The following is an 18,737-nucleotide window of genomic DNA, read 5'->3' as shown; positions in this document are numbered from 1 at the left end:
TGTTATGTGATGTCAACTGCTTTTATTTTACCTTTATCCCACAAACGTCAAAACAAAAATTTATTTTTTCTGTACAAGCTGAGGCGTCTTATTTTGTGTTTGGAACCGACCGACTCGAAATCGGTGCATGACAGCTGTCAAACAAAGTCAAAGATGTCAAACTGTGAGCATGCATGCATGCTTCAACCTATTTTGTAAAATTCGTCCAAAGTGGCGCAATAATTATTTTTTTTTAAACATTCCACGAAACAGCTCAATTCAGGCATGTCGCACAAGACTTTAATAGACTTTGTGGTTAAATACCATAAGCCACGGCTTTTAAACAGTGTTGTGTTCTTCCCAAGTAATGGGAACTCTTATTTCGGTAGAAGACTGGTGATACCAACTGCTTCTGCATCACCCACACCTAAGACCCAGTCGCCCAGGAGTTTCAGCACGACTACTGCAAAATATACAGATGTTGAATCAAGAGAAAAAAGCCAGTTTGAAGGGAAATTCCAGCTCATGTACACTTGCAAGAAATGCAACACTAGAAGCGTGAAATTTATCACCAAACTAGCTTATTACAAGGGCGTCGTGATTGTAAATTGTGACGGATGTGAGAATAGGCACCTTATTGCCGATAACTTGAACTGGTTCAGTGATATGAATGGCAAGAAGAATATAGAAGACATTATGGCAGAAAAGGGAGAAACTGTGCAGAAGATTTTGTCGCAAGAGCTAGAGTTTATTGCAACAGAATTGGTCAAAAATAAAGAGTCTGCTGCCGAGATCTTAGATGCATTACCAAAGTCATGAAGTATTCATGGTATTCTTTAGTCTGTTAATAATTAGGAATTGTTCCAGTAGTGTTGCAGTCTGACAAAATGTTATTCAGACTGCCCATAAATAAATATAACAGCTTTATATGCATTGTTTTCAAAGCATAATGTTTAGCTAATGGCAACAAAATTATGATAGTAGCACTAGGTGAAAGACATTCAAGACACTAAATTTGTGTTAGTGTTGAAATTCACATGCAGAAAATAGTGTTATATCATCCAGTTACTTTACTTTTAATTTGCCAATGATTAGCTTTGGTAATAATGTACAGATTCACAAAAGCTGGCACAATTGGATTAAATGAGTAAATCAAAGTAACAACTGTCTTACCTATATTTGAATAAACTTCACACAAATTTGAAAATGTCATACATCTGTCTGTCATTGTACTACAAAAATCTTAAATGTATCTTAGCGGGATCTTGGTTCACGCTGTCATTGTTCATCCACCATTACCTCTCATATTTTGTTTTCTAAATTTTTTTTACCATACAACGGCAAAACCTACTAGACACTGGCAAAATTGTCCTCCAATGGACAGAGTCATATTTAATAAAAAAACAACAACAACAACATCTAAGTGACATCAATTTTGTTCAATCCATTCACGCCAGCTCCTAAGTTACGTTACTTAGTTAATCTATCCTTGTATTTTCTTAATGTATTCATTGATATTTATGTTTTTCCAACAATTTACTGTAAATCAAATAAATAATACAACAAAATAATTGATTATGATTTATTTCTCAATATTCTCAGGCTTTAAAATAAAATAAGTCACAAAAATATGGCTTCTTATAAAAATTAACATTTATAAAAACAATGTGTGGTATGTACTCTATTTATATTATTATGAATAGAACTACATAATCTACAAATAATTTATAAGTGATCCTTGCCATATTAGATGTACATCTAACTATTATATTGGTATTTATTTTCTTGGTACCAGAAGTTCACTAGATAAGATGCGCATGAGTGCTCAGTGCCGGATTAAAGCTATTTGATGCCCTAAGCAATCCACGCCGGTATAAGTAGTCATAACCAGCCTTACCTTTTATGTGCTAACATTTTTTTGTGGTGCTGTTTATGGTGCTAGACGTGATGCCCTAAGCCAGTGATGGGCAAAGTATGGCCCGTGGGCCAACTCCGGCCCGCGAAGGGACTTAATCCGGCCCACCGACGTTCCTTTGGAGTGAATAGTACCTACCTCTATGGCCCGCTATCATAATATACTTTCAAAATTTGGCAAAAACGTAAAAATAATATAAAATAGAACGGTGTAATTCTGGCCCACCACTAAAATATCTGTAACTTTCTGGCCCTCCATGAAGAAAGTTTACCCACCACTGCCCTAAGCAATTGCTTAATTTGCTTATGGGCTAATCCGGCACTGAGTATGCTGAGGAATTGGGCAGGCAGGAGATTCAGATGCAGTGTACACCATGCTGATATCCATGACATGCTCCATGATTAAGTCTCTGATTAAGACATTTGAAACTGTCACACGATGATGAGATAAATTACATGCATAATCTGATACACATATTGCGTTAATTAGAACTAAGATAATAGAGATGTCACTAGTTTATCATTTTGATGTCATATTAAAGAAACTACATAGTTTTTTTTTTATAGATATGCTTTTTAATAAAGCTAAATGAAAATAGTCAGATGATAGAAAATAGTAGTAGGAAATTAATGTCTGAGTGTGACATTGATAATAGAATAAACATCAAGCCTGCAAATAATGTCGAAAAATAGTGTTGAAAAGTCCAGAAGGTAGAGCACCTTTTGGCTTCAAAATCTCCCCAATTATCCCAACATAGTTTAGGAGTTATGGACTATTTTATGGTTAAAAAAAGAAGTTAACAGAAAAACAGCTTTTGAGAGATGCTTTGCTTTACCTATAGAATTTCACTTGACACTACTTCTTGGGACAACATTAATATTGAAATTATGGAAAAAATATAGCTAAGTTTTGAATTGAAACATGGGAGAGTAAAAGTGAAAAAAAATAGTAATAAAAGTTGGAAGTATGAGCACCTAGTAGAGCAGAAGTAGATGAAAATTCTCTGGTAAAGTAGAGTAATCAGGAAAAATAATGGAGTCAAGTCAAGTGACTAGTTCAATAATAAGATATTGTTTTGCCAAGTAGATATGACAGACAAGACAAGTATAAAATATTTATTACATTCATGTCTTATAAGAGACTCATTAAACAGTAAAACTTTTTTAGCAGTATTATGACTAAGGAGGAGCACATGTTTTTGCTGGTACAAGCCTAAAAATCTTGCTGTAGTTAATATGGACCAGGGCAAAGAAACTAAATGATTCAATTATGTATAAATGGCTCTTATTCTAGCAAAGTAGATAATATAAAATGAACAATTCTTAATCAGTATAATACCTCATTTTAGAGGTGCGAATAGTGATAAATATAGTACTATATTTGACCGATAAAATATTCATATTGGCACCAACTGGTAGACATGTAACTGTGGTAATCATTGCAAAATAGTCCTAATCCTAACAGTAATAAGGCACAGTGTAATCACATGGTATTCTGTTAATATCTTATAAAGAAAATAAAAATTGTGCGTTATAATACCACCAAAATAATGGGTTATGTACAAATTGTACAACATACATATATTGGACTTACAAAAATGTATAGACTTTAATAACTAGTTTGTGGAAAGTATAAATGGAATGCAAAGTCTTCCTACAGTCAAACATCAATTACAAAAGAAATATTCAAGCATTCTAGAATGGCCTAATCCAATCTATCTAAAAAAATCAATAAGAACGCGAGATAATCTCCTTTTACTTGAATTTCAGATTTTATAAAATTTCAGTCTTAGTATAATAATATTCGCTGTAATACTTAACTCTTACACTTATTCTACACTCTTTTTGGGCGGCTTACAACTGCATAGTCTGTACCATTGCAGTTGTTGTGATTGACTTCTTCCAGGCCCACTTGATTCTGCAAAGCTTGTGCTTGAGCAGCTGTTGGCACCTGCGGCCCTGGAGTATTTGGTTTCCGGATCATACCATAGCCCAAATGAGAATCATCTGCCAGTCTTGCAGTCTGCATTACGTTTTCTACTTCATCATAATCATTCCAAGTGTCTTTACTCTTGGGTTCACCAGGAACCAATGTTGTTGGCCGGGCCTCTATTTTCTTGTACCGAGAAGACTTATTCAACTTACTTGTAGAACCAAAGTATTGCAACCTGTCATAGTTCTCATCTTCTGGGTCAACAATGGGGCTAGGTAGAAGTATAATTCTAGAGCCCTCTGGGCCGGAATTGTTCAAATTATCTTGGGATCTGGATATGAGTTTCATACAATTAGGGCTGTCACCTAAATTAGGAGTGAACTCGGTGTGATCAGGGTCATCAATGCCAAGGGTTTTCCATGCCTCACTGCGAACTTCTACTCTATCATATGGCACAGAAGTAGGACTGGGATCCAGTTTTGCTTGATCAATGGGTTCATAGTTTTCAAGCTTTTTGTATCTCCCAAAATCAATACTATCATCTGTTGAACTACATAAATCTTTTACAATGCTTTTAGGCATGTTGATGAGTTTACGGGGAGGCTTTTGAGGCTTGGGTTTAAGTGCTGGTTTGGGCATTAACAGAGGTGCACTATCTCTTTCGGAGATCGAACTCTGTTGGCTTGAAGGTGCTGTTTTGAAGGACAAAGAACTCAAGCTTAAATCATCAGGTCTCGCGGCAACCAGTGGACTCCTGGATCCAGGGAATAAATTATGACTGGCTTGTATGTTGAATTCACTATGATCAGGACTGTTGAGTTCACTTCCTATCATCTGTTTCATAGTTTTCATCTTCAATGAAACACACTTGAATATCTCTGATTGATTAGGGTGTTCTAAATGGAAGATACCTTCACCTGTGTCACATTTCCTGCCTGCTTCAAATGTGAATTTGCCCTGTCTGTACCCATAACGTCGTATATATCTATACGGCCAAGTGGCATACAGTTTATTGTCATTTAAGTCTCTTAATTCGATGGCTGTGGTTGTGAGGAGTAGCAAATATCGTATAGGCTCCAGGCCGCACCTTGTTGAAGCTTCAGAGGGGCTCATTTTGACTGAAAAAACACCTTCCCCTGATGAACAATATAAGTCATTGTCTTCATCACATCGGACAGGGCTTACATCTCGCCCCTTAAATGCTACAGACTGTAGAGCCTTCACCCACTCCAAGGTTTCAGGTTCTGAATGCGCACAAAACTGCTGAGTGTGTGACTTAGTAAGTACAGTTATAATGTTTGGACTAGAATGAGTTATTTTTATACAGTTCTCAAGGGTTATTATTTTAGGGATAGCGCCAGTGTTCAAATCATCTTTGTTGTCATATATTTCCAAACGCTCTATACCCTGCTTGCTGGAGTTTAGCAATATGCAGTATTTCTGTTGCCAATTTTTCTGAAAATACAAAAAATGTATATTAAGGCAAAAGTCTAAACTACAGCTTGATGAGTAACAGTTAATGTGAGTAAAAGCAGGCCAAAACCACAGAATTCAATTTCCCCAATGGTCAAGGGTACCTTCATAAAAAGCGTTATTATAAGGCGTTCATGATAAAAATAAAGGGTTCAGAACACAGAGTACATATGTTCAGAATAATTAATCATTATTTCTAATCAGGTAAAACATATGAGGAAAAGGAAATACGTTAAACATGTGAATTAATAATTTCTAGTAATGTAGCAGGCAATCGGAAGTACAAACTATAATGGCACATTGCTAACTCCAACCTGTGACTCACACCTAACTGAACTGTGTCGTAACGTAAATCGCGTGCTATTTGGTTCCGCGTGATTCATTCTATCGTAACACATATCGCAACACCTGAATGCTTTTTTAGTAAAAAATCATAATATTTTTACCTTTTTAGGCAATTTACAAAACACATTCCCTCCGGCTGGAGGAAACAACAAACAACCGGATTTGAGTTCATCGTCTTGCTCCATTTTAGATGTTGCTGCGTCTTATTTGCAAAGTTGTCGCTACTCGGTGGACACAGTATAACATATCAACACACTTCAGACGTTGCGCTTATTCAGTAGGTATGCCACTGAAAATAAAAACCGTGCTCAAAAATGCTGCAAGACTTGCATGACAGCCAGCCAGCTGCAATGCAGTTCTGTCAAAATTGTGTGTCGCCATTGGGTCTGATCGAGACACGGTTTAACACACATGATTTGATTGCAATGTTTTGAGCCGAATATAGAAGTTATTTATTAGTCAATATCAAATATAAATTCAAACACATCTTTATTCATTAAAAATATTCCACTATCAAAATACTTTAAAAAATTACGAATTTAGTGGTAATAAAATAATAATATAAAAATTATCCTGATTTTAATAATTTGAAACGAAAACAAAAAATAACAATAATAATATAAAAAATCCAACGTGCTCCGTGCTCTATTGCTTAAAGCGTTTTTGTGATTTAACTACAGAAGAGAGCCGAAATTCGTAAAATTAAAGTATCGCTCGGCTCGATCGTCGGTGATTAAAAATTTGTCTGTAGGACTACTACGAAGATCGAAGTTCGTATCGTGCAGTCCCGTAGACGCTAATAATAATATTATTTAATATGAGAGTGAGTGATAATACGATACGTACTTCAATTACTTATCGAATTTCGTAGTAAGTAGCCCATTGTTCATGGTTGTTGGTTCATGTTTTCAATATAACTGACTACATTATTTAGCAGTAACAAATGAAATTACAAAATGAAGTTACAATGTTTAAATTAATACATATTGTATAATCTTTTGAACATGAAACTACAGTGAGACTTACTCATATTAAACGATATTGGAAAGGATAACTCACTTCTTAAACCGAGTTTAGCTCGACATGTTTCGGGCTGTTTCGTAGCCCTTCTTCTCAGGAGCACGCTACTCGGCAGCTGCCGCAACACGCACAGTACGCGGCTACGCGCCACCGCTCTGCTCGCGCGAGCATAGATAAATAATAAATGAGTACTTAACTTACCTAATATTATAAATCATTATCCGCAACATGCTGTTTCGTCTTGTAAGTAAAAATCTATAAAGTAGAAAACTATAGGTACCTACCTACATCTGGTCTGTGTCGGTGACTAAGTAATATAAAATAAAAATGATCGAACTAGATGGGGATTGGGGCGGGGATTGATTTTTTTAAACAAAATACGCCCCAGAACTGTCACTGTCGTTCTGTGACATTTCTTTCTGAGACCGGACCGGACTGTCCAGCCAGTCAGTTTCGGTTTCAGGTTCAGAGGACGGCAAAGTACTCTAAAATAATAGTTTCATGAGAAATTTAAATTAACATAAGTAATAAAATAACTGATCATGAACATGTCTAATAACGTCAACCCCTTGGCAGGCACCGCTCATTTATTAGACGAATTAGACAGTACGTTCCTATAACAATTTTTATGTGCGTGTTACTTTTACATGTTTTTATGTGCATTTTTTATTGTTTCATGAAGAGAAACTAATGGTTCTGCTGCGAGATGGGCGCACATTGATCGGATATCTTCGCTGTGTGGACCAGTTCGCGAATTTAGTGCTCCACAAGACCATAGAAAGAATTCATGTAGGTAAAGAGTATGGGGATATCCCCAGAGGCATTTTCATCGTTCGAGGCGAAAATGTAGTACTTCTTGGCGAAATAGTAAGTACAGGTGTTTTAAATTTTAATTAGTCTCCTTTCAGCTGCTTAGTAGCAGACCAAAGAAGTTCAGGGCCCAATTTAGAATCTTAGAATTAGAATCTTAGGGCTCCAATAGAAACTTCGGTTTTTTTTTTCAAATTCCGAACAGTATACAAATTTTTTTTTCAATTTTTTGTCTCCGTTTTACCTTTACCTATATCCTTCTGACACCCAAAGTCCTAAAACAAAAATTTGACTTGGGTGTTAGGAGGATAGTAATTTGTAGAAACATAATTATACTGTTCATTTTATTTAGAAAAATAGTGTAAGCAGGGGGTCCCCACTCCTCTTCTGTTTCCCCAAGACCTGCACACCTCTAAACCTGGCCCTGGGACAGTTGATTTGAAGAAGTTATGTAGAATAAAAGAGGCCTTCTGTTTAGTTCACTAATTTATGGTGTTATTGTCCGACAAGACACTTTTCGGAATTACTCTTTCTAAATTATAATTGTGTAAATAAATATGTAACAGGTTTTATTAATTCATGTTTAATTATATCAACGCTTGAAAGGAGAAATTGACGAAGTGTCATTTTTTTAATGTAGTGAGTTATATACTATATTGGAATCAGTAAGTCGATAAAATCAAAATCAAAAAATCAAAATCATTTATTCAGTAAATAGGCCGCAATGGGCACTTTTACACGTCATTTTTTAAAACTACCAGCGCTTTCGGAAAGACCATCATTGCCAAGAAGAATGCGCCGCAAGAAACTTGGCAGAAAGTCATTTTTTCAACATAAAATAATTACAAATAAAATACTTAAAAACTACAGTATACAATGAAATAAAAGAAAATACAAAATAATAATAATAATAATACAGGGATGTATGGGGTCCCTTAGTTATTAGCAGTGATTAGAAATAGGCAGAATCAATTACCTACACTTTGAGGCAAGAAGTAATATAGAGTTGATAATACCAAGTAACCCCAGGATTCTATTTGTCCTCCTACTAAGTAAATTGACTGCTTATTCTGATTGCTGTTTATTAGGCATTAATTAGAGGTTATTATATTAGTTATCTAATAATATTATACTACTTCGGAATCTTATTAAGGCTAATACCACAGTCCGTACTACACCCACACTAAGATAAATACAATAATGAGAAAGAGAAATATAGTTTTGTACAGTGCATAAGACTTTATAATAATTGCAAATAAACAAATTTCATTTAATTTCATTTCCGTAACAGATTGACACAACTGAATGCTGAATCAGCAGATGACTTAATAAGAGTTATGTTGTTAATTACCTGTAGATCACGAAAACTTGCCGACTGCCTAGACAGTTTTTATATTCCACCAATACATTTTGTTTAGGAACTTTTTTTTCTATCCTCTTGCTGTGTAATACTAAGTTGTTTTTTTTTCATCTTGGTAAATTTTCAAAAATATGTGTTATTTTTGCAGGACAAAGATAAAGAAGAAAGTCTTCCATTAACAGAAGTATCTGTAGATGATATTTTAGACGCTCAAAGAAAAGAACAAGATGCCAAGATAGAACAACAAAAACTTCTTTCAAAAGCTCTGAAGGAAAGAGGATTGAACTTGCTTGCGGAAATGGGACATGATGATATGTTTTAAATGTCTATTCCTAAGTATATCTACTAATTAAGACTTGTTGTAAAACATAATTAATTATACAATCTTTATTTAATTAAGATTTACTTTGTTTTATTTTTTACAACAATCTTGCTGATTTGTATTTGAACTTTATGCTGATCTCATTCTTTATTATTTGTAGCGTTTATTTTAGTTCAATATAAAGGACTACTTCAGGTGGTAGGACCTCGTGCAAGGTCCGCCCGGATTGCTAACACCATCTTGCTCGCTAATCCTGCCGTGAAGCAGCAGTGCTTGCACTGTTGTTTTTCGGCGTGGAGAGTAAGACAGCCGATGAAATTACTGGCTCGTGAGGTATCCCATCTTATGCCTCTAGGTTGGCAACGCGTCTGCAATACCCTTGGTAGAAAAAATAACCTACTTGTACTATTTCGACTGAAATTAATAGAAAACATGTCTATCATATCAGTAAAATATGCAACAAAAATGAAATAAACTTAGTAAGTACCTATTCTTTTAATAAACATTTTGATTACAATAATTCGTAAATTTAACTAAGAATTAACTTTTTTTGGTTCACAAGTTTCACAAACTAAACATGTTGTCATGTTTGTCACATTTTATATTTTTTAATTATTAAAGGGTGTTTTCAACAATGAAATTTAAAAAATAGGTATCTTCTTATCTATCTGCTCGTATTTCAAATTTACTAATGACCTGCCGGCCGAATTTTTTATTTTTACCGAATGTTCGGCCGAAGTTCGTATTCGGTTCAAACCACATTCGGCCCAACTCTACAATAAATACCAAAATGTGAACTCAATTTGACCAATGGCAATCAGTGCAATATTTAAGTCATCATTCCAGCCTACATAAGTCCCACTGCTGGGCATAGGCCTCTCAGAAGGAGAGGGCTTGGGCTGTACTTCCCACGCGGGCCCAGTGCGGATTGGGAACTTCACACAAGCCATTGGATTGCTTCGCAGGTTGTGCAGGTTTCCTCACGATTTTTTTCACTTTTTGCTAGAAGTGTTTATTTTAATGCCTCGAATAGTTCGAGAAACCGTTCGAAAACTTTATCAGATTATATCACGTTTACACGTCCTAATTTAGAATATCAAGGCATTTAGAAAATTAAATTGAATCAGAGAAAGGAAAACATTATGTTTAATTTTTTTGATTAAAAATGATAAAGTAAAATGAGACTTAGATATTTGAGTAATCATAAAATTTCATGTTCTTAATTTTAGTTTCGGAACGTACATTTAGCCGTTGTGACAAACTTGACGTAACGTTTGAAAACAATGAAAACAAACGGACGGAACAAAGACTACAGTATATATAGGGAGATAGACGGGTATCTCAGAACTTGTATTGGTTCGTATGGAAAGAGGTGCCATCTAGTTCTCATTGTTAAAGCTCGCGCCTATGCATGTGTACCTAGATATACATATAGATATGTATGTCTACGTATGCATAGCTACGTATAGATTATCAATATTACGCTATAGATAAAATTAACGTCACGCGTCCTAGAGACTACATTAGTACCTAACTTTTTTGTGCGGGAAATGTCCTTAAGACTACTTGGTAGTCTCTAGGACACTTTCCGCACAAAAAAAGTTAGGGACTAATGTAGTCTCTAGGATGCGTGACGAGTTAAGTAAAAATGTTATTTTCAATAATGCACATGTTTAAACAAAAAAACATGTGCAATACTGAGAATAACAGATTGTGCCGAATAGAAGAAGACAACCAAGTTCACGGCACTTGGGCAATTTTATTATTAAAATCAGTACTTACCAAACGTTAATGTACCACGTTTTACTTTTTTCAATGGTCTACTTGCTACTATTTTGCTTAGATCTCTCTGCGCTATAAAGGGTATAGAGAAAGGGAAGTAAAGTTTTAATTCAGATTTATCAATTGCCATTTATTTATATCATGACAGGCTAGCAACCTGTCACTATTGTACCGTTTTTGTCAAACTTAACTAAACCTATAATTGCTAAAAGTGGTTCCGAAGCGGTAACGTTTCGTGTGCTCTGCCTACCCCATTTGGGAATACAGGCGTGACGTTTGTGCGTGTGTAATGGGCTAATGTTTTGCAGTATTATAGTAGTTTATGCAACTGTATCGTAATAGGGGTCACATGAGTGTTTTAAGGCCTAATTACGTACAGTTGCATACAAATATTTTATCTACATCCATATATTAAATCCTCTATCATGTGTTCCGCGAACCCTTGAGAATGACCTGCATTGCAACGAGTACTAGGTATGTCTGCCCCACGACTTGCGGACGGTGCGCGCCCGATGACGACCTGCGCCTGCTGGTGAACGCCCCGCTGCTGCACCTGTACTGTAACTGTAATGAATGATGTATGAAATCTCATTACGATATAGATTTCTGTATCCCCCGTGCTGTACTGCTGTGGTCATAATAGAATTCAATATCGTAATGATGGTCGTGGCTGTCGTTATCTGTGGTTTTGAACGCATAATGGAGGATATACTATATGGGTGTAGATAAACATACATTTGCAATGAGATTACTGGCTATAATCAACTACATAAAATAAAAATCTATATTCTTACGCTAGAAAAAGGCGTTTATGCTCTAGCACGTCATGTTTCTGACTCCGTTTAAGTAACTATGAGATAGTCTCACGGTATATTAATGTTCAAAATTAGATTGTAGCCGATTATTAGTGGCTTCATGTGCATGTCACATCGCGTAGCAACAATTTATAGCAAATTTTCACAATGACAATAATTCTTATTCTAAATATTACCTATTATGCATACACAATATTCGAAAGTGTCATCGTCTTTACCGGTTCTTAAAAAACTTTATCATGTATATTATGAACGGCCGTAAAATGTTTTACTTATTTACACACAAAAAATCAAGGAAACATATTTTTAAAGCAGTCTTTGAAATAACATCAACTGTATCAGAGAAATCAAAGTTTTATTGTCGTATTTTAACTACAGAAATTTATGTTAAGGTTAATACCTTCAAAATTTAATTCACATTCCTCTTATAGTTTCCAAGTAAAATGCCTGTGATGTGACAGGGACGAACAATAAGGGTTCCATTTTTGGAATTTTACATTGTTACCGCAACATATTTAGAATAACTAACTAAGAACTAACTAAGATCATATGGACGTAGAGTTCGAAATCTAAACTAATAAAACTAGGGACTGTAGATTTGGCAAACTGATATAAATCTGATAATAATCCAATCATTTGGCAGTTACATCCTGTTCATCCTGGCCAGGGTCATCTCCGTAGAAGGGAATTTCTCAAAAGTTAATGGCAAACACAAAAAAACTACACAGTTGTTTAATTTCAATGACAATGCGTTTTTATAATAGACAACACCTAATGCTGCAGCCAGTCGTCTGCTCATGACGGAACTCCTTAAAGCACAGATATGAAATTTTACATGTACGTTCAGTTTTGATGTAGGTATACATGACTTTATGAGACACTAAAATATATAACTAAAAAGATGAAAATAAATTGAAATAAAAAAGTTCTCGAAAACAAGCAATTACTTAAGTTGTTAAGAAAGTTACACTATCCCTGACTGACACAGACTACTTTTTCTCCGAAAAAATGCAAAATTTCCGCGGATAAAAATAATTGAATACAAATCCGGAGTTGATTTTCAAAATTCTTTCAAAGATACAATGCCTCTCATTGACAATTAAGAATGTTATAATAGAACAAAATAGAAATTCATGTCCCGCAGAAACTTTACAATTTCTCGGGATTAAAGTAAAAAAATAGTGTAGCTTTCTATCAGTTAAGTTTTTTTGTAAATCGAACTAAAGATTTACATCTATCCCGCGGGAACTTTGCGATTTCCCTAGATTAAAGAAGCCTGTTTCACATTACAGGGACAGCTGTGTGGCTGTGTACAGAATTAACTTATTCTTATCCCGAGGAAAAATGAAATGAAAGGAAATGCGTAACTATTTTAACATTTTCTAAAATTGCACATTCCATTCCAAAGTTAGCCTTGGGGGAGGCCTATGTTCAGCAGTGGACGTCTTTCGGCTGACATGATGATGATGATTCCAAAGTTGGTACAAATATGATTTTTGAATAACAAAATTTGCACCATCTGTCTGAATCTAAAAAAACGTCTGCCTGTATTTGTATAATTCCATTAATCCTCCGAAAAATCAATCAAACAAAACACGAAAAAAAAAGATCGCAAAAGGTAAATGTATGTTACTCCAAATTTAACGCGAGCGAAGCCGCGGGAAAAAAAATAAGAATAAGAATTTTATAGGGTTCCGGAGCCAAAATCGCAAAAACGGAACCCTTATAGTTTCACCATGTCTGTCTGTCTGTCTGTCAGTCCACGGCTTTGTTCAAGGACTATCAATGCTAGAAAGCTGCAATTTTGTACGGATATATATGAAAACTATGCCGACAAAATGGAACAATAAAAAAATTAAAAAAAAAATTTTTTTAAGGTTACCTCCCATAGACGTAAAGTGGGGGTGATTTATTTTTTCTCATCCAACCCTATAGTGTATCGTTGGATAGGTCTTTTAAAACCATCAGGGGTTTGCTAAGACGATTTTTTGATTCAGTGATTTGTTTGCGAAATATTAGCGTCCAATATTAGGGGGATTTGAAAAAAATCAGGATGGTAGTAAGTATATCAAACTTAAAAGGAAAACGGTTAAGTTTTCTTGAGAATCATTAGTAGTTTAAGAGTAAATAGCAGCCTAAGGTATAAAATATACCTAAACTTGGAATATACCGTACAAAATACGAAATCCTTAAAAAATATTACTTAATTTTTTCGTAATGGCTACGGAACCCTATTTCGGGCGTGTCCGACACGCTCTTGGCCAGTTTTTTATTCTACTTGCCGTGTTAGAGCGGTTTCGTATTACTACAATCCGAATCCATGAAAACACCGGAGTAACTGGAGTACAGACGAGTAATCGTAGCACTATTTTTAACCCCCGACGTAAAAAGAGGGGTGTTATAAGTTTGACCGCTATGTGTGTCTGTATGCGTGTCTATCTGTAGCAACGTAGCTCTTAAACAGGTGGACCGATTTGATTGCAGTTTTTTTTATTTGAAATCAGGGCGATGGTTCTTAGACATGCTTTTTCAAAATCGGTTCAGCCGTTTTTGTGATTTTGAACTTTGAAGTTACAAAATCGGGCTCGGGAGTTTTGGTGGAATTGGTCGGAAATCGGATTGCGTATACCTTTACGCCTTTGTGTGGAAAAATTTGAAGAAAATCAGGATAGTAAGTATATCAAACTTAGACTGAAAACTATAACGGTTAAGTTTGCTTGAAAATTATTAGTAGTTTAAAAGTAAATAGCAGCCTAAGGTATAAAATTTACCTAAACTTGGAAGATTGCGTATAAAATACGAAATCCTTAGAAAAATATTACTTAATTTTTTCGTAATGGCTACGGAATCCTATTTAAGGCGTGTCTGACACGCTCTTGGCCGGTTTTTTTTTCGGATTATTCCATAGAAATTGAATGAAAAATTAAAATGTGGACCGTAAGAATTGTTCTTAGTATATAATAAAGAAAAAAAATGCGACGTTGCCAGCTCATCATCATCACCCCAGCCTTTATACGTCCCACTGCTGGGCACAGGCCTCCTCTCAGAACAAGATGGCTACATCCTTGTTCCTCATAACCCTTGCGTATATTTTTATGTACTTTCAGTAGATCAAATAATTTTAAAAATATTTGTAGAGAAGATATTTATGAGTTTCCAGTTGTGTAGATATTACTGAAAGGCTTGCTCATGTGTTACATGTTTGATTGATGAATCTGCTCAGATATAAAAGTACCCTTCCATGTACATTTATATTTGAAGCCTTGGTTATGCTCATATATTTGAACTCGACTGTACAAGCTTTGCTTAGTTTGGTACTTGGTCAATTGGTGTCAAGTGTCCCACGATTTTTTTTTTTATGCTAATATTTTTATACTGTCGGTTTTATCAATACAATTTGATTTCCCTGCCAAAATTTGGTTTACCTCTTTGCTCCAATTACTTATGCAAACTATATAGTTCGCCAGTTTTTCTGTATCACATGTCAAGAAATTGTAATCCAGGTGTAACGTTATAGCTTGCGGCGGTGTAGCTTATTATAATCCGAGATATTACTTATTAGACAACAGTTTAAAAATTTCATATACAATATTTTCTATCTGTGCAATCTGTATGGTTGAGCATTTCAAAAATTGCAGTTTTTCGTATTCGTGATGCTAGTGCCAATCTGCATTTGAACGAGTTTTCGACTCTTAAAACTTTATTTAATTTCGCTTGCAATTTTGTCAGCTGTTTCTTCGTGGACTCTGCTTCAGAATTCCATTTTTTGTTCTTACGAATTCCTGAAAATTAATAAAATGAATTATTGATTGGAAATGTAAGAAACTGAACTAATTATAATGCATTATATATAATGCTGTATTGGATTAACACTAAGATAAGATCGCATAGCTGATCAACTAGTCAAGTAGGATTTTGCGGAAGGTCCGTCGAGATCGCAACACCATTTTACTCTCTATTCTTATCGCTGATCAGCAAGACACAGCTAGAGGCACAACCAGAGGCATTTCAATCTCAGACTTCTAGGCTGGCAACGTATTAGTAATTTTTTAGCTTTGCTAGTGTACCTATCAGGTGTTACATTTGCTAGTTTTCTTTCAATTGAAATATGTCTTAAATCAATTATTATAGTAATAAGATTTTGAGCACAAGTAATACAATACCATACAACTATTTTTATTGAACACCACAAATCAACACAATGTACAAGAAAATCGCTCGCCGCGCATTCGGTAACGCGTAGTCACGGCCGGGCCGTTACGCCAGCTAGGCCTTAAGCCATAATAATTACAAGAGAAGGTGCCACACACCTCTTAGCTGTATGCCAGTAATCAAGATTTTTCAGACGATTAAGTAGGAAATGCTATGGTGTAGGTTGCGGTAACACATGACCCGACAAGTCACTAAATGCAGGTAAACTCTCACTTTTAAAAAGTAATTTTAAACTTGCACTTTGTGAAAAACCTAATCTAATTTGGCGTCATGGGGCATCATCAGAGGAAGCCTTAAGTTTACCTTTTGTATTATTTTTGTGAAAGTATAAATAAAGCTGTCGTCGACACGACAGCCTTGGGATCAATCGGGTAGAAGAAAAAACTCGCAGTTCGGGTAGTGGACTGTATTTCTTCGGGTAATTCGTATCGCGAATCGAAAAATCCGGTATCGATAGCCAAGGTCGTCGGGTGAGCAAGTATAGAGTTCAGTTGGAAAGCCAAGTCGCAGGTTCGAGAGATGGTTCGGGTCCGGGTTCGTCGCAGATATCGTAAGGCTCGCTGGGATATCTTGTTCTAGTCACTCGGATGGCTCGCTGAAGTCGACTAGACTCGCTAGGGGGGAGACCGTCGTATTTATACCCGAGCGGTGGGAAGACGGCCTCCACTCAATTGGCGATAATTCAGGCGGTCTGGTGGTCGCTGGGTTTCAGAAACCGCACTGAATTATCGCCATTTTCGCTATCGATGTCGGGTTTTATTGATCGCTACTTATAAACTACTTAACTTACTATTTACAAATGAACCTAATTTACTCGGAATCGTGGTGCCCTAGTATTCGGTATGGGCTAGGGTCGCAAAAATCAACTTCAAAAATCTTTATTTCGGGAAACTTAACCTAAAATAAATCAATGAACTAAAACAATTACTTTGCTCACCCGCGACCTGGTATTATCTAGTGATATCTACGCTTATGCAACATGTTCGTGTTCATGCGGTTCCTCCACCTCTTCACTGTGGGAGCGCGCATAGGTCACAGCAACCCACACTGCACTGACGCGTTTTAAACTCAACCAGAGCTCAAATTCAGAGCTCCAAACCTAAGACAACAGACTCGCAATGATGCCTTGCCACCTGTTCTTTTTAGTTTTATTTATTTATCATTTTATTTCATGCGCATTTTCTTTTCTGTTCTTAAAATGCAGCCTTATTTACCCGGCTCTAGAGTAAACTTGTTACGCTGTGGGACGGGCGCAGGCTGAAAATCAGCGCTGCAAGTTTCCTTTGCTCGCAGCTTATGCTGAGCCTAGCCCATTGCACCTGCTTTATATTTTGTTTTATTGTGTAATCCTGTCTTATTTTCTGTGGCAATAAATGATTATTATTATTATTATTAATTAAAACTAACTTACAGTACTAATTTACAATAATCTTAGTCTAATTAGAATCTATATAATACAAGCTTAAATGTGGCATTATCTGGGAAAAGGTACCTTGTTGTCGGTTCTAGTTTCCGAGATAATCGCGTTCAAAGTAAAATGTCGAAAAAAAAACATTTTTTTTCTTTTTTTACTCTTTATCAATAAGCAGGGTCTAAATTTTAATTTCACAGAGACAAGTTTGAAATCGATTTTTAGGATTCCGGAGCCAAAATGGTTTGCAAAACGGAACCCTTATAGTTTCGCCATGTCTGTCTGTCTGTCCGTCCGCGGCTTTGCTCAGGGACCATAAATGCTAGAAAGCTGTAATTTTGCCTGGATATATAGGTAAACTGCCGACAAAATAGTACATAAAAAATTCAAAAAAAATGTTTATAGGGTACCTCCATAGACGTAAAGTTTGGGGTGATTTATTATTCTCATCCAACCCAATAGTGTGGGTACCGTTAGATAGGTCTTTTAAAACATCAGGGGTTGCTACGACGATTTTTCGATTGTGTTTGTTTGCGAAATATTCAACTTTAAAGTGCAAATTTTCATTAAAATCGAGCGTCCCCCCCTCCTAAAATCTAAACCGTGGAAAAATTTGAAAAAAAAAGAAGTTAGTAAGTATATCAAACTTTAAAGGAAAACTATAACGGCTAAGTTTGCTTTAGAATTATTAGTAGTTTATGAGTAAATAGTAGCCTAAGGTACAAAATATACCTAAATTTGGAAGATTCCGTACAAAATATGAAATCCTTAGAAAAATATATTACTTATGATGCGAGCGCGCAGCAAGTTCGCTTCGAGCGCGTAACGATTTTACCGCGAGCACGCAAGATATCGCCGCGAGCGCGCAACGATGTCGATGCGAGTTCGCTGGGCGACCCGAAGACGCCCTATTATTATTATACGAAAGTCTACAATATGGCGTTTTTGGCACTAAAGCAGCGAGCTCGCTACGCGCTCGCAGCAGCGAAATCGTGGCGCGCTCGCGGCGATGTCGTTGCTTGCTTGCGGCGAACTCGTTATACGCTCGCAGCGAATTCACTGCACGTTTGCCTCGCTTTCAACTCTCCCGCAAATCGCTAGTGTGATAAGGCCTTATAGACGCTTTACGCCAATTTGTCATTTTTTTTCTATTCGACTGGATGGCAAACGAGCAAGTGGTCTCACCTGATGGTAAGAGATTACCACCTGCCATAGACACCTGCAACACCAGGGCATTGCAGATGCGTTGCCAACCTAGAGGCCTAAGATGGGATACTCAAGTGCCCAGTAATTTACGGCTGTCTTACTCTCCACGCCGAAACACAACAAAGCAAGCAAATAGCAGTTTTCACGGCAGGATT

General features: G+C 36.1%; 3 protein-coding genes across 3 annotated transcripts; 2 read left to right on the top strand and 1 right to left on the bottom strand.

Annotated features, from left to right (window-relative positions):
• The first annotated feature begins 148 nt into the window (after window positions 1-148).
• LOC141436103 (uncharacterized) lies at window positions 149-3,667 on the top strand. Its single transcript, XM_074098955.1, has one exon. The coding sequence runs from the start codon at window positions 265-267 to the stop codon at window positions 796-798; it is 534 nt and encodes a 177-aa protein (XP_073955056.1). The 5' UTR covers window positions 149-264; the 3' UTR covers window positions 799-3,667.
• LOC141436102 (uncharacterized) lies at window positions 3,162-6,017 on the bottom strand. The gene is made up of 2 exons (XM_074098954.1): window positions 5,746-6,017; window positions 3,162-5,281 (listed from the first exon to the last, which is right to left on the bottom strand). Exons 1-2 carry the CDS (start codon window positions 5,827-5,829, stop codon window positions 3,728-3,730), a joined length of 1,638 nt encoding a protein of 545 aa, XP_073955055.1. The 5' UTR covers window positions 5,830-6,017; the 3' UTR covers window positions 3,162-3,727.
• Window positions 6,018-7,076: 1,059 nt separating this feature from the next.
• LOC141436070 (U6 snRNA-associated Sm-like protein LSm1) lies at window positions 7,077-9,235 on the top strand. The gene is made up of 3 exons (XM_074098912.1): window positions 7,077-7,270; window positions 7,347-7,531; window positions 8,983-9,235. The coding sequence occupies exons 1-3, from the start codon at window positions 7,207-7,209 to the stop codon at window positions 9,154-9,156; spliced, it is 423 nt and encodes a 140-aa protein (XP_073955013.1). The 5' UTR covers window positions 7,077-7,206; the 3' UTR covers window positions 9,157-9,235.
• The last annotated feature ends 9,502 nt before the right edge of the window (window positions 9,236-18,737 follow it).

The sequence above is a fragment of the Choristoneura fumiferana genome, chromosome 16, assembly GCF_025370935.1.
Source record: "Choristoneura fumiferana chromosome 16, NRCan_CFum_1, whole genome shotgun sequence".
Lineage (NCBI taxonomy): Eukaryota > Metazoa > Arthropoda > Insecta > Lepidoptera > Tortricidae > Choristoneura > Choristoneura fumiferana.
This window is presented reverse-complemented; position numbering and strand designations above follow the sequence as displayed.

What these genes read in the sequence shown, in the direction of transcription:
- LOC141436103 (XM_074098955.1), top strand. Translation starts at nt 265, where the DNA reads ATGTCGCACAAGACTTTAATAGACTTTGTGGTTAAATACCATAAGCCA.
- LOC141436102 (XM_074098954.1), bottom strand. Translation starts at nt 5,829, where the DNA reads ATGGAGCAAGACGATGAACTCAAATCCGGTTGTTTGTTGTTTCCTCCA. An exon ending in TTTGTAAATTGCCTAAAAAG is followed by an intron (nt 5,282 to 5,745) that starts GTAAAAATATTA and finishes TTGTATTTTCAG; the next exon opens with AAAAATTGGCAACAGAAATA.
- LOC141436070 (XM_074098912.1), top strand. Translation starts at nt 7,207, where the DNA reads ATGAACATGTCTAATAACGTCAACCCCTTGGCAGGCACCGCTCATTTA. An exon ending in TTTATTAGACGAATTAGACA is followed by an intron (nt 7,271 to 7,346) that starts GTACGTTCCTAT and finishes TGTTTCATGAAG; the next exon opens with AGAAACTAATGGTTCTGCTG. An exon ending in TAGTACTTCTTGGCGAAATA is followed by an intron (nt 7,532 to 8,982) that starts GTAAGTACAGGT and finishes TTATTTTTGCAG; the next exon opens with GACAAAGATAAAGAAGAAAG.